General features: G+C 37.4%; 2 protein-coding genes across 2 annotated transcripts in view; one reads left to right on the top strand and one right to left on the bottom strand.

Moving 5' to 3' along the window:
• Window positions 1–93: 93 nt before the first annotated feature.
• il15 (interleukin 15) lies at window positions 94–9,890 on the top strand. Its single transcript, XM_079159398.1, has 6 exons — window positions 94–317; window positions 4,703–4,785; window positions 5,177–5,276; window positions 5,514–5,558; window positions 6,561–6,710; window positions 7,001–9,890. The coding sequence occupies exons 1-6, from the start codon at window positions 249–251 to the stop codon at window positions 7,100–7,102; spliced, it is 549 nt and encodes a 182-aa protein (XP_079015524.1). The 5' UTR covers window positions 94–248; the 3' UTR covers window positions 7,103–9,890.
• Window positions 8,708–15,491, bottom strand: part of inpp4b (inositol polyphosphate-4-phosphatase type II B) — a gene marked incomplete at its 5' end in the record, with an annotated part of 103,974 nt that continues 97,190 nt past the window's right edge. Inside the window, one exon of the mRNA XM_079159972.1 lies at window positions 8,708–10,557. Coding sequence (XP_079016098.1) covers window positions 10,425–10,557 — 133 coding nt within the window. The 3' untranslated portion in view covers window positions 8,708–10,424. The remainder of the gene's footprint in view (window positions 10,558–15,491) is intronic.

Raw genomic sequence — 15,491 nt, 5'->3', positions numbered from 1 at the left:
GCTGCCCTGACAGACTAGTGAGTAACATCATGACGAATCGGAGGGGGAGTGAACTTAAACCAGCAGGGCGTGTTTAAGTCGGGTCTCTGGAACCACATCTGGACCGCAATAACGCTCGCCTCAAGCGTCAAAAACACTAGTCATGGATCAATGAGACAAGAGCGCTTCATAAGAATAAGTGAAATGCAAAAATATGATCCTGGCTCGTTGCTCCGCTGGGTAGGAGAGAGACCGCTGCCGCTACGCAGATGACAGACTTAATGACGGCGTTCACGGTGATCCTCGTCCAACCCACATGCCCCGGAGACCAGCGCGCGGTGAGCTGACATTCTGCGTGTGTATGTGTGGTTGAAGTGTAACCAACCTGTAGCCTAACTACTCCTCAGGATTGGTCTTGAAGTAGAAGTACAATATTTCATTTAGGAAGACAGGAAAACTGGCAAAGTTCACAGCGGTAGGAAATAATTGGTGCGTAATGATCGGAGGTGTGTCAACCTGATGTTCCACGTGCGTCCTCAGGAGATATTGTAGGTGCCTTCGGTGAACCGTGCACGATTATGGTTATTTTGTTGAAACCAAACAAGGAACCAGTAGGCTACTGTCTTTGGTTTAGTTTCACTTTCAATATGTGCAGAGGCCTTAATCTGGTTCAACGAGCGCCTCCTTATGTTTGGTAGTTGTAAATGGCTCCAAGAGTCATTGCATGGCAGCTGTTAGACGCGGGGAAGAATGAACAGGTGAGAACTTTTGTAGTAGTCAGTGTTAGAGAGAGTAGAAACAAATAACTCGTGCTGTACTTAATTGAAGACAGTAGTACCATGCTATAGGCATATAAGGCTATAATTCATAATCCTAACGAAAGTTACATCAATATTGTCAGCAAAATGTACATAAATGATCAACTGTTGACATATTTATCATGCAGAATGCTTAATTTTGCATTGTATTATTGAATAATATTACTTAAATATTGTAATATTTAAATTAGTTTAGTAATAAAACACTGCATCGTGTTTTGTTGGCTCCTTGTGTGTTCTGCAAGTAAAATCTTAATGTGAAGAGTAATTTGTAACAAAAGCTGTCAAATAAACGTAGTGGAGCAAAAAGTACAAAGTAGCATACAATCAAAACACTCAAGTATAGTACAAGTAGTTCAAAATTGTTGCTCAAAAACAGTGCTTGAGTAAATGTACTTTACATTTCACCACTGACTTTGTTATTGGATGACTATTATTATCGATGCTTCAAAAGCAGATTCACTCCAGACATGTTTTGAACTTTCAGTGTTTGTTTACTTTCAAGTTTTAACATCATACTTTGTTGTACTCTAAGTCGCATATTGAACCATAATTGGTCTCCAAACCAGCTATGATTTTACAATCATGCTCATGTCTACACGTCTTCATCTGAGATTTAAGGGGAGGAACTTTCCTCCATCATCAGATGAATATGAGAACAGCCTTCTACTGTCAAACTCAATACAAACATCATTCTGCACAGTGAAGAGTGATGTGACAATAAGCAAGACGTGTTTTTGAGCATGGAGGAATTTAAGATTTAGTTGTTTACCTTTGTGCTCTAGATATTATTCTTCTGAGTTACTCTCTTACTAACTTGTCAACAGCCGAGGGTCTTTTGACAAGAACCTGCCAGATGTGTCCAGATTTAAGACGAAGTGAATTGTGTCCTTGCTGTCAGGAAACCCCAAGACTTTGAAGTGACCTGTCTACTACCAAATCACTATCTTCCTTTAAAGCGCGACATAAAACTATATTTTTGATGCTCAAAATGTCACTATGTTTCATACGCTGTATAATTTTAGATTTATATCTGTCTGTTTCTGCATTGCTTGTTTTAATCCAGTGTCTTTATTTAATTGCTTATTTTAGAAAAAGCACCATAAATAATATTTCTTACTATTATTATTATTCAAAATCCTACTTATGTAAAAGTACTTAAAGAACCAAAAGTAACAGTATGCAGGGTGGCCGATTTCAGGATTTAGTCATTATTATATTGTATTTATTATACAGATTTTAATATTAAATTATGATTATTAACTCATCTCAGGGGGAGAGCGACTTCATTCTCTGTTCAGGTAGACATTACTCCACTATATCTTTACAGAGCAAATAGTTGTTTGGTGCTGTATTAATGTTCAGAATGTGAAACACAGCTCCTTTAAGTCCCTTCCACTTTAAAATGTAAATAATATTCTGGATTTTTCAATGAGCGAGAAGGAGAAGTTTTTCTGTTGTTGTGCAAAATCAACAGACAGAAATGAATACTCCAAGCAGAGTATTTACGTCTTAAAACATGACTTGAGGAGATCTTTAAAGTCATCACTACCAGTGAAAACATTTAAACAACAAGGATTTGGTAATACAGTTTGTCTCGATTGGTTGGAACAAATGCGTTCAATTAACTTTTAATGATTTCCGTTTCTTTCTACTCAGTTCTCTAGATGACCGTTGACTTTAATTACTTCAAAGGCCCTGACTTAACGTTCTCTTTACTTGTCACACAACTTCTGTGTATGTTGTATTTCACTTTTCAGCTTCACATCAGGGTCATATAGGCAATAATCAAATCAAATGAAGCACACCAATCAATGATGAAAATAACTGTTAGTTACAGATCTAAATCTCATAGACTTCTGACATTATAATATTCAACAACCAATCCAACATTGCCGAACAGAATCCATTTTGTATTGCACAATGTGTTACCCAACCAAACAGGAGGATACACCTTGTCCATTTTACTGGAGGCATGGCACACCTACCCTTTGTGTTCAGTGAGACAGAAGTACAATTTAACTTTGAGTCCATTTTGTGGCTAAATGGAATAAAGTAAAACAACAATGCAAACAATAGCTTAAAGGTCATGAACTATAAACAGACACGTTACCTGAAGGGAAACACGATTACATGAAGGCACACTGATCGATACCGTAAACACCACCAAACTTGTAGCCTTAATTAAATCAAAGGCTAATTAAAAATATAATGTGCAATCAGCCTCACCCCGTTTAAATGGCTCACAGAACTCAGAACAATCTTTATATGTTTTGAATTTGCTAGGCAGAGACGGGGCCGGAGTAGTTGTCAGGGGCGGCACAGGCTCCACCTAAAATCTGGTCCCGCCCCCTGATGCCAAATACCTATCACCTTGTGACTGAAAGCAGAGTCAGGAGATTATAGGTACTTGGCCTGTTAGCCTGCCAGAGGCTGTATGAAGTGACTGTTAACATTTGTTGTTCGAAAGTCAGTCAAACAAATACAAAGAGATGCAAAAAAAACTACAAAGAGATGCAAAATTTCCATAAGGAGTAGCAAAATTACCAGACGTGGAAAGATTACTAGAATATTGTACTTGTGTTAACATTTCCTTTAGTAAAGGTAAAACGTAGGTAATAAATAAGTCATCATAAATAAACAGTAATCATTACTGTGGGGGGGTCGTATACGATACTTCTGTTAAATTAAAGAATATGTTTTATATTGCATTGCATTAATGTCAACTTATACACAAGTGGAACAACATCAACAACAAGAACCCTAAAACTGGTCATTTATCAAATATACACACTGCCTTCATTAGTGTAGCCTTAAAGGATTAACAAGTAAGGAGAGAAAATATAGACAATTCAAACTAAAATGATCGGCAATAAATAAAACAAGCCATGTACACAGCCATGCCTGAAACTTCTGTTCCAATCACCAGTGGAATAAAACATCATCAAAACAGACAACGTGGATGTGTAAACAATGTAATCTCCACAAGGGGTTAGTACAATATTAATATAATAATACAGTGGAGTTAAAGTAAAATGACAAAATAAAATACACAAAAAACGACTTTATTACAGCAACAAGAGCAGGCCCAAATGTAATTTGTTACTTCCATCGCTAAAAAATTACCACAAAGAGACGCACAATTACCACAAAGAGCCGCAAAAAAACACAGAGATGCAAAGCATCACAAAGATTCGTAAAACAACCACAAATGGATGCAAGACGATGACAGAGACGCAAAATTACCACAAGGCAAGGCAAGTTTATTTATATAGCAGATTTCAACAACAAGGCAATTCAAAGTGCGTCACATAAAACCATTAAAAGCATCAAAACATAAGGCAAAAGTAAAGGAGATTTAAAAACAATTAAGAACATTCATTGAAACATTAAAAACAGTCATTACAGTAAAACACAAAAAAGCAGTGTATGAAATAAACTACAGGATACAGCACAAAGAGACATAAAACGACGACAGAGACGCTAAACGATGACAGAGATTAAAAATGTTATGAAGGTGTGAATTCAAAGTACACGGACTGACCAAAAGGTAGCAAATCGCTGCAAGATCACAAAATACCTAAATTGGGCACATGGTGCAAGGTTCGTTAAAGAGGAAATTATTGTAGCCTAAAGACAAATTCATGATGACAAGGAGAAATAAAACGTGTGCAGTGTGATTTAAGAAGTTCTGTTAAAGCCAAGAAAATATCAGCAGCACTGCAGCGGATGGTTAACTTAAAACAATCCTAAATGAAATAAAATCAACAGTTTTGTTGTTTGGTTTTTATCATATCGATAACTGTAAAATCCAAGTTCTTAAATTAAGTAGCATTGAGGTGAAATTGGTCTTGCTCTTCTCATAACAGATTCAATCAAACTGTATTTCTATGTGTTATTTCCAGAAAGGTGTCCAGTACCAGTCGACCTGTCACCTGTGCCGAGAGAGTCACAAAACTCAGGTCTGGCTTTGTTTCTTAGTTCTGAGGTAGGCACACAGTGTGTGACTTGTTTCTCTAAATTGTTGGTTATCATACTTATCATACATACAAATGACAGAGGAAATATTTCTATAATCAGTAAGGAAGATGGAAAAAACACACTAACAAATACAACATATTCTGGGAAAATATTAACAACAAAGGATTCTTTTTATGATTATATGATGCTAATAGTTAAGAAATGGAAATGGAAATGTTATGTGCATGTAGTCAATTTCTTTGCTCTTGTATAGCTTGATGTTGCGTACCCATACAAGTATTCATGACTTGGTAATACTGGAAAAGTTTCCTCAGAAAGGAAAAAAATGATATCTACAAAAAGACACCACATTATTGAAATGAATATATTGTAATTAGTGTCTCTTCATTCTCTTAAAGTCTCCTGAGTACATCTACGTGTGCTGCTCCTAATACACCCGTACATCTACAGAAATGTTTGAAAGGCTTCAGTTTGGCAAGACTGAAAAATGCCATTGAGGTGAGAGAAGGTATCAAATACTATTACATTTTGTCAATGTTTGCGTTTTACCACTGATGATGAAAGCAATTTGTTTTGTACCAGATGTAGAAATCATCATATTTGTATGTCCTCTGATGCTGTTCTGTATCCTTTTTACCCATGTACTGGTTTGTTTTTTGTTTAATATTTAAAAATATTATTCAAAAATGTGTTTATTAATTATATAATTGTTTTTTTTTTCTTACCCCTTTTTAGAGATCTGAGGCTATGCTGTATGCTCCGTCAAATAATGACGTTAAAGTAAGTAGTAAAAGTAGGCTACATTTTAATATTCTGTTTTGATTTTAGTTTGCAGAAAGATGAAAAGATTAGAGGACATGTCTGCATACTTAATAGTTAATATTGTTATCTTATTGTCAACCAACCCTATGAAAAGGACCAAAACCAACTATGAACGGATCCTACTAACATGTATTGACTGTGTATAAACATCAGTGAGGCACATTGTTGCACTGGGTGACATTTTAAGTCATTGCAACGAACATGGTCACAGTAGTTTATTGAGTAAACATACTCACTAGTGCACCAAATGTGTATCAATCCACAGTTGAAACAACAAATGCTCCATTTACTTATATAAGAGTTTGCTGAAAACTACAGGGCCCAGCTGTGTTAGGAAATGATTAGTCTTTATAGTGCTAATTAGCCAATTCTAGCATGCTTAGACAGCAAACTCAGATGGTGAACATGGAAAACATTATGCCTGCTAAATATCAGCATGTTAGCATGTTGGTGTTAGCATTTAGCACAAAGCACCACTGTGCTTTAGTACAACCTCACAGAGCTGCTAGCATGGCTGTAGAGTCTTAATCTTGTTTGAAAATGTAAATATATATTTGTGATCATTTTTCAAGTTTTACGTCTGCAGTAGGAATAAATGCGCTAAGCAACATAGAGCGAGGAAGTCGGAAAGTACTAATAGGCAGACCGAGGCGTGGTTAGTTTTGGCCTTTTCATGGGATTTGTTAATAGAATATTGCCAACTGTATCCTTCCAGAACACCACAGTGACATCAGTTTACAGATATATATTCTATTTATTGTGCAGCACAATTAATTGTCTAGCTAGGAAAGCAGTGGCGCTATTAAAAAGAATAAACTTAAAACAGAATTCATGTTATAGCTTTATTTGTGAGCTTGATCAAGTTTCTGCCTTAGTGCTGTTATTATCTGTGTAATGTGCACAAAGGCCTGACACAGCTACAAAAAGATGTGAATTCTTGTTCATTTCTCTTTTTACAAGGAAAACTGTAAAGAAATGTCGCTCAAATGTTACTTGATGGAGTTGGAGATGGTCATCACTGAAGAAGAAATCGAGTATGCTGAAACACATTGCCTCCTAGATTTAAATAAAGGCCTGCCTCCATTGGACAAGCTGCCTGCAGCTTACCCTGTAAGTCCTGTTAACAAAATCCCCCTTGGAGGGTCTGTCCTTACTTTTTTAACTACATGTCGCTCTCGCATAACCACCGATGAAGCTGGATTCTGCAATCAGTGGTTATGTGGAAAACCTTTGCAAACAAAAGCTTTTCATGACTGATACATTTTTATTTTTGACCACCAGTGCAACACATCACATTACACAAAACCTCTGTGCCATATTAGCGTTTATTTATATTTTCACTTTTAAAATATGAACGGTATTTATGTTTAAATATACGTTTTGTCTCTTTTGAATTTTAGGTTGACTGTCCACCATGTGAAGCATACTCACTTAAAAATATTACAGTATTCCTGGAAAGACTCAATAGCCTTTTGCAAGAAATGGTTAGTAATAGACAATAATACAGTAGTACAGAAATACAGTATAAGCTACAAATGTGTATTTGTAAATATTTGTAAAGAATTGTGGCTGTTTTTATTTTGTAAATATCAAACTGTAACTAAGTGTGACAAAGCATGCCGTCCTGTATTTTAGAATATAAGTTGAAATGGATGACAGAACAGCATCTTAAGCCATTGATTGTTTATAACTGTGCACATGAAGTCTCTGTCACTGTGCATCTTGCCTTTAGTACAGTTTTGAGAGAAGTAACAGGAAGTAGCAAACAGTAGCAACATGTACTGTATACAGAATGTATAATATTATTAAGCTCACTGCTAAACACTACTGAATGTGACACCTAGTATACAGTATATGCCAAATGAACTCTTCAGAATAGTTGCTCACTCCAGTAAATATATATATAACTATAAAGTCTTTCATTGTATTTCTTTTAGCCTTTTTTTTTTTTATCTCAAGTGATTGTTAAATGTGCTTTATAGAGTTTACATTTAGTGTTTGTGGACATTCAGACTGAAAGCAGCTTTGCATAAAATCAATGCAAGCGTCTGTGTTGGTGCGGGCGTGTTGCATCAGATTCTAGTGAGCCATGAAATATGATCCAGAAAGGCCAGTTTAGAGTTTAAAGACTCATCAGACACCAAACCACACAGGATATTACAACTCTGGAAAGTTAGTGGCGATAGCTGTATCTTTGGTCATGACAATCATGAGGTAAACTAAATGTAAGGTTCGTGTTACAAAGTAATCGATCAGGAGTCTGTGCTTGGATGTATTTATTGGACAACGAAGCAGCATGCCGGATGATGCAGCATTGGGAGACCCAGAAGCCCCCTGCATTGACAAACTGGCCTCATTCAAAAGATCAAGGGAGCCATGCAAAGCTAAAGTTGGTCTGAATGCACTCACCAAAGTGCATTGTTTCTATCCTTGAGGTCTAGCAAACATGCTGAGTGCATTTCCTTCCTGATAAAACACTTAAACATGTATTTTTGCATTGGTTACATAAGTGTTTGTTTGCTAGTATTCTTATTAATAACTGCTTATGTTGGCACATTCTTATGTTTGTCGGTGCATTTCCATTACCAACTGTTGTTTAGTGGAATAGCCAAAAGCAGATCTCAAGATGTGAGAAAATGCAAGCCCTAATGCACGAGAGGTAAAAAAAAGAAAATCCAAAGGTTACCTTAGAAAACCAAGAAAATGATTCATTCTAGAGATCTCTGGAATGATGAGTCCATTGATTCCAAAAATCCGCTGAAAGATTCAAGTAAAAGGGAGGATTGTTGGAACATACTGATCATAAATATGAACGGCAGAGGCTGAATTATGCTTCAGGAATGGTTTGGCAAGCTTTCTTTTGTTTTTATTGCCATGACCCTGGGTACGAGAGGTAAAAAAAAGAAAATCCAAAGGTTACACATTGATAGGAACACATTTAAAACAGTATTTGAGCTCTTTGTTCTAAAGTTTTGCATTGCGTTAACCTGGTGAGCCAACAGTCAGTAATTGAGGAAGAACAGAAAGATATAGCCTCTGGTCTGGGGTCAGGCTCAGGTCTCAAGTTTGGCAGTTGCTGATGAAACATGTCCAGCATGGATGAGAAGTTGTTCATTTGTATAACGACAAAGACTCATCATTCCAGAGATCTCTGGAATGATGAGTCCATTGATTCCAAAAATCCACTGAAAGATTCAAGTAAAAGGGAGGATTGTTGGAACATACTGATCATAAAGATGAACGGCAGAGGCTGAATTATGCTTCAGGAATGGTTTGGCAAGCTTTCTTTTGTTTTTATTGCCATGACCCTGGGTCACCATTGGAATCCACAGTTATTGCTGTGAATTGAAGCATACGGTATGCTGTCGAAGGAGCAAGCCACCCTTTTAAGACTACAGGCGGTACTTGATACTCAAAATCTGAATATTTGGTGGATTATTCAATTAAGTGTCTGGGATTCAAGTGTTTTAATTTCAGATACAACATTTTATAAATAATCTTTATTTTATCTAGCCAAAGATGATATAATCCTCTCATCTATTTGAGTGGATTACTTGATTGTATCTTGCAAGTTGGGAATGTTTTTAATGCACATGGTTGCACAACACATGATTTAAATTATGACTTGTGTAGACTGCACTTATGACTGTAGCAGTTTACTTCAATTAAACGCACTTATATAAATAAATGATATTAAATGTAATAAACAGTATGTAAAACATCACAGAGTCATCATTATACAATCACACATATCCACATCAATCCCTTTTATTTCAATTCATTACAATAGACAATTGTAAATGTCCAACACAACAAACATGCATTAACGTCCAAGGTATTAACCCTTAAAGTATATAATCATTTTAGAATACAAAAATAAATAATTGAATTTGATATATCGTATTCAGAAACGCTGGTCCAATATCCTCATTATGGTCTGTACCTTGAGATATGAAAAATATTATGGAAAAAGCTCAATAAGATGAGTTAGGAAACAGGATTTAACATGTGCTTTAAAATACTGGTATGTTACTTATTACAAATGAATGGAAAATACATCTGCATCAGTCCAAAACAATATAGGCAATGTTTGGACCTGAATATGTGATCACATCAAAAAGTAGTTAACAATTGCTCAAGAACTGCAGAAATCTTGTACATTCATCATATAAAACTCAGAACATCCAACCATTGAATGAGGCTATAAACAGCAGTATTTCTACCACAAAAATCACTGTAGCATGTAAGTTCATTCTTGACCTTAGGAACAGTGTATTCAACAAACTATTGCCTCGATTCAAAAGGTCCCCTAACTAGCATATACAAAAAAAAAAAGCTTTTAACTTAAGCTCACTGTCAGTGAATGGATCTCCTCCGAAATAGCTCAGAAAAGATAATAAGTGGACCTTTGAGCTAATACTATGTTGTCACACACACACACACACATTTCATTTCAGCAAGAGGGGCATTCTTCATGCACACAAATGCTGGTTGAACTGCTAAAAATCTAAAGAAAGATCATGAACACTCTGTACATCCACACAAAGATTATCTACAAACTGTGGTTAGCCCACACCGTTGCACCGCTCGTCACTGCTTAGGCCATGAAGAATAAAACAAGGCAATAACGGAAAGTGCATTCATTTTACAAATAACATGTCTGGCAAATCCAGCATGGAAATCGATGAGCACATCCAACCAAAAACAAATCAGCAAAATATAAAATCCAGCCATGTTTTTTTTTGGGGTTACAAACAATAAAACATTTTAACCAGCTTTCATATTTAAAACTGGGGTAACACACAATGACTGTGGCTCGGGTCCTCAAGAGTCAACTTTACCGTAGGTCCCCTCCGGTGGTCGGTAGCACTTGGGAAAGGCCATCAGTTGCAACATGTTGAAGGCATATTTCCTGCATCTAATATTCTTTTGAACGTTCTCAATCCGACATCCTTCTCTGGTGATCAAAAAAAGAAATAAGGAAAAAAAAGGCAAAAAGGGAATGAGAGAAAGAAAAGAAAGGAAAACAAAAAAGTAAACATGAATGAGTTTTTAAATTAGGTTTCTAATGATAGACACAAAACATGATTTAATTTAGTCCCGAAACAAGATGACATCCCAAAATCTTATTTGAATTAAGTATTTGTTTGGAAGATAAAAAAATGAAAACATGCATGACACATTTGATTGGTAACAACTGATAACACTATTTCATAGCTGTCTAGCTGGTGTAGTATAAACAAGGCACATAATAAAACAGTTTGCAATTGTGCTGTTCCATTATGTTTTATGGTGACGTGACTGTGGATCAGTCATAAATTACACAGTCACATCGCTGCAGAGATCTCCTCAGACCGCCACTGTTGCCACTCATAACTTCTGATCAACTCTGTTTGGTGGTTCAAGTGTCAAACCATTGAGCTTGATTATACTCAAGTTTTGTTAATTCCTGACCTTGGAAACCGCAGATTTCCACACGGGCCATTTAGTAGTTAGTAGAGAATTGTGCCACACAATATTATGGAATCGTTGGTGCAACAGAGATAACGTCATGTGGCACGCTCTCCCTCCCTCCCTCCCTCTCTCTTTCCCTAACTCTTACCTGCGACGGCTCCACGTCATTACCAGCAGCGACAGCAACGCTGGTATTGCTTTCACTTTGTGAGTCTGTGCTTGTTCTGCGGACTGATTTTTGTGACCGGTAAAGTGGCGCAACCGTGCAAGATGCAGTCAAGAAACTTTACAGATGAAGGTTGAGTTGGAAAATGGGTGTAGTCAAAGCAAGGATGCCGGCAGTAGGGGAGGTTTTTCTGTTAGTGGTTATTTAGACGTCCAGATTCACGCAAATATCGAACACAATTGAATTTAAACTAGCTGGGTTCTCACTGAGCAGATCTCTATTACCGGCTGCTACAGCAGCATCACTGCTGGTGTGATCCCAAACACTTGGGTCATAAGTGTCACTGTTTAACATTCAACAAATCAGAATCCGGAATTATCAGGGGACCATGGTGTAATATATTTAACTGTTTGCAGTCTTTGTATGACTCCTTTGTTTTCAGCCCGTCAATGTCAGGGGGAAAGACGGACTTTTCCTCTAAACCCATTTTCACTAAGAATTTGTTCTTCCTTCACTTGAACAACGACAGATCCGTTAATTAGCCCAAATGAACAGTGAGCTGGATTATGTGAGAGAAAGAGCATCAGATCATTTTACATAAAAAAATGTTCTCCCCAAACTACCTTCAAGTGCAGTAACACTGCATTCACCCACGTCTTCTAATGATGCAGTGATATATCAAAAATTACATTTCTGTTTCAAAGCACAATTTGGTGTTGGGCAAGAGCCAGACAGTTAGATTTCCGGACAAATAACAAAACAAGCTGCCCTCCAGAATTCCGACAACTGTAACGGAGTCACCCTTAATTAAGGAAGTGAACCTCTGTTCTAGTGAAGCTGCCTTCGGGAACATTTAATTTCCTCATAAGGTGCAATAGCTAACATTTGCAGTACCACACTGCATACATTGCTGCAATAAAGTTTTATGACAGTTTTGACATGAGCACTTCTAAAGGTGTTTATCCTCAACAGTGTGGGGAATGCAGTGTGCTGGAGCCAAAACAATGAAAGCTAGTAATAATACTTAAATCAGCTTGTGTTTTCTCAAGCTGCAGTGCGTTGAAGCTCTCTCTGACACTGTGCGTGGAAATCAGCCAAGAGCTACACTCACACAGATACACAGAGCACACCATGATGGTAAAAAAACAAAAACTATTAAACACACATCAATGAGCCCCATTGTTGCAATGGGTGACATTATCTTTCATTATGACGAACATAGGAGCTGTAGTATGTTTTGGACCAATCCCTCATAAATCGTCCTGCTGCTGTAAATACCTGTTCTCACCAGTAAACCAAATGAGTATTATTCCGAAAAATATTGACAAATGCCAGGCATATCCACCTTAAAATGAAGATGTCTGCGAGTCAATATCAACATAATGTATATTGATATCCAGTTAGCGTGAGCCTAGCTTTAACATTAGTCTAAATCCAGTTTGTTCTTGTCAGATATTAAGGACTGACTTAAAGCTTGTGAGAAAAGATTCCTTGCAAATCAAGAAAGAGTAAACATTTAATTGCCGGTTATTTTACTTGATACCATCTGATTGAAATTGATTTCCCCCCAATCCTTCGCTGCTAATCAGGGGTTAACACCTCACAGCTTCATGCTGATATGAAATCACTCGCGCTAATTCACTTTCTTCGGGAAAGTCTGTCAGATCCCACTACCACCCCTCAAAAGAGAGTAACCAGCAAACACAGAAAAAGGAGTGAGTAGAGATAGCATTGTCAGCAATTTATTGATATTTTGCAAGCAGAAAAACAAGACTTAAAATGAGCCACACAACCAGTAAGTGTGAGCTAACGAGCAGCAGGGCAATGGGGTAAAAGTGTCGTGACGCTGGTTTGTTCTCTGTCACGGAGCCAGCCTCAGGGTCCTCCCACTGACCAATGTCTCCCTGGGTCAGCCGACTGCAGGGGCGCCCATCAGAGTGAAGCAGAACGAACAGATCAAAAACCGGTGGTGTTAGTGCAGTCTAGATGCTGTCTGAGTGGGACTTCTAGCACGGATTGATCACTTGAGAGATCATACTAGGCTGGTACCAGAAGGCCCACTTAGACACAGAGCCATTAGTACAGACTTTGCCACAAAGAGCCACAGACAAGCAGGCATTGATGAACGGAGCGGAAATGTGAGAAACAGACTCACGAAGAGCTGCATGTTAAGGCGCATAATGAAATGACTTGGTTGGCAGAGGATGGAGAGAGGAGGCATGCAGTTTTATGCACATTTTATAGTGAAAGTTTGATGTAGAATGTGTTTTCATCACATCTGATCCAGCTGATTTGCATTTACTTAAGTCTAGAGCGGAAGATTCACTGTTTACGGACGCGGAGTAACAGGTAACGTGACACTTTGATTTCCTTTTGGGTAGAATTTCACTTGATTCACACTTTGTTTATGAGCGACTGAACTCACTGTCACTTTGGGCAGAACAGAAAACATAATTATTAAAGAGTAAAACTGCTCACGTTTGAGATAACTTTTGACAAGAGCAGAATGTCCCACGTTAGACATTCATTAATTCGTAAGATCTTTGTCCTGAGTGGATAATGAAATTAGGAAAAGACAGACAACCACATGCCTGAACAGCGTAATACCATCCAGCCAAATACCTTAAAGCTACAAGTACAAACCAGTAGGTTGTGTAAAGTACACACTTCCTGACATCAAAGTTCTTATCATGAACAACCGGTCCAGCTTGTCGTAGCAGCAGCATCAGCCTTCCCTATTCTTATTCAAAACAAACATCAAACCAAAATCAATAAACAGACAAATATGAGAAGAAATCTCAGCTTCCTTTGACTACAACAAGCACAGGTGACTCATATACCTAACGTTGCAGTTTCCACCCCGTGAAAATTAAAGCAAATTAGCATATTTCTATTGTCACGTTTGTGCAGTTGTTTGAACTCACTGTCTTTCCTGTGCAGAATAAGCATCAGGTTGCGGGGAAAGCAGATTTACCACTTACTAAAGTGATGACGTTAGATCGCACCTGCATTCTCAACCAGACAGATGTGACCCAACAAACTCAAACGACGGTGCCTTTAATCCTGATAAATACACTGATGTTAGTGCTGTTTTAACCACTTGACCGTACAGATAGATCTAGTTATGTTTTATTAATTTAAAAACATTAAGCTTATATATAAATCCAAACTAATTCCATTAAAACACAACTAATCGTTTGGTTTGCCAAAAGTACTGCTAGAAATATAACACAGCTCATATTTGCCACTTAAGAATCTTTTACACGTATAAAGATTTTCTTTTGTTTCTTTGAGCTTCCAATTAACTTCCTCGCCTCCCCTCACTTCAACACTAAATTAATGTTAAAGTCCACTTCTTTTAAAAAACGAGTCAATTTAAGTACAGTGGTTTAAGAAAGTCGAGCTGTTTATAGTGTTTTAAGAATTGAATCAGACTTTTGAGAAGTCAAAGAGTATCACTTCATTGTGCCTGGATGATATCGCTGCAGATAACTGGAGTGCACTTTCACAGCTAAAACGCAGCTTCCTTTTATCTTTTTAGACTAGATCTTCATCACTGACCTACCACCATCATGCATTTATAAAAAAATTCCATTGAGAAAACCTAAAGCACGTATTTTTAGTAAGTTTAACGTATTACTGTAGGTGCTGTACTCAAACACTGAGCTACTGTTTGAATGCAGCACCTGTAGTAAGACGGTGATCTACTGCTGTTTCATGGGAGCTCTGTGGCAAATGTGTTCAAATTCTTTAGACATCACAAAGGGATAATAGTAGTCTGCTACACATACATTTAGAGGAACATTTTTGTGTAACAAGATGTTTATTATAATCTACTTAACATTATTCGATGTGCCCAGGGCTGGTAATTACCAGGATCTATTTATTTTTAAAGTTGAATCAATTTACAATATTCTCCAAACTGGTTATGCATTCTACTGTACATGAGGAGATCTGATGAACTTGTCACAAGGTTGAGTAGTTTGTAATAATTCTAAATAGCAAACGTACAGCAAAGGCTTCTATAAATGCATTTATTTTTGTATATTTCAACTACACTTGACCAAAACTGTATTGTTATGTATGTATCGTGTGTGGCGACTGTGGCTGAGTGGAGAGCAGGGCCGTCTTTCAATCAGAAGGACGACGATTCAAACCCCTGGTCCGGCGCCACTGGTTGCATGTCGATGTGTCCTTGAGCAAGACACTTAACCTGAAAATTGCTCCCGTAGCTGTGCCTACGGTATGATAGCATCTGAATTGTAAGTCGC

This window comes from Pholis gunnellus (assembly GCF_910591455.1).
Source record: "Pholis gunnellus genome assembly, chromosome: 5".
NCBI lineage: Eukaryota > Metazoa > Chordata > Actinopteri > Perciformes > Pholidae > Pholis > Pholis gunnellus.
The sequence above is the reverse complement of the archived record's forward strand: the minus strand, read 5'-3'. Positions and strand labels throughout refer to the sequence as shown.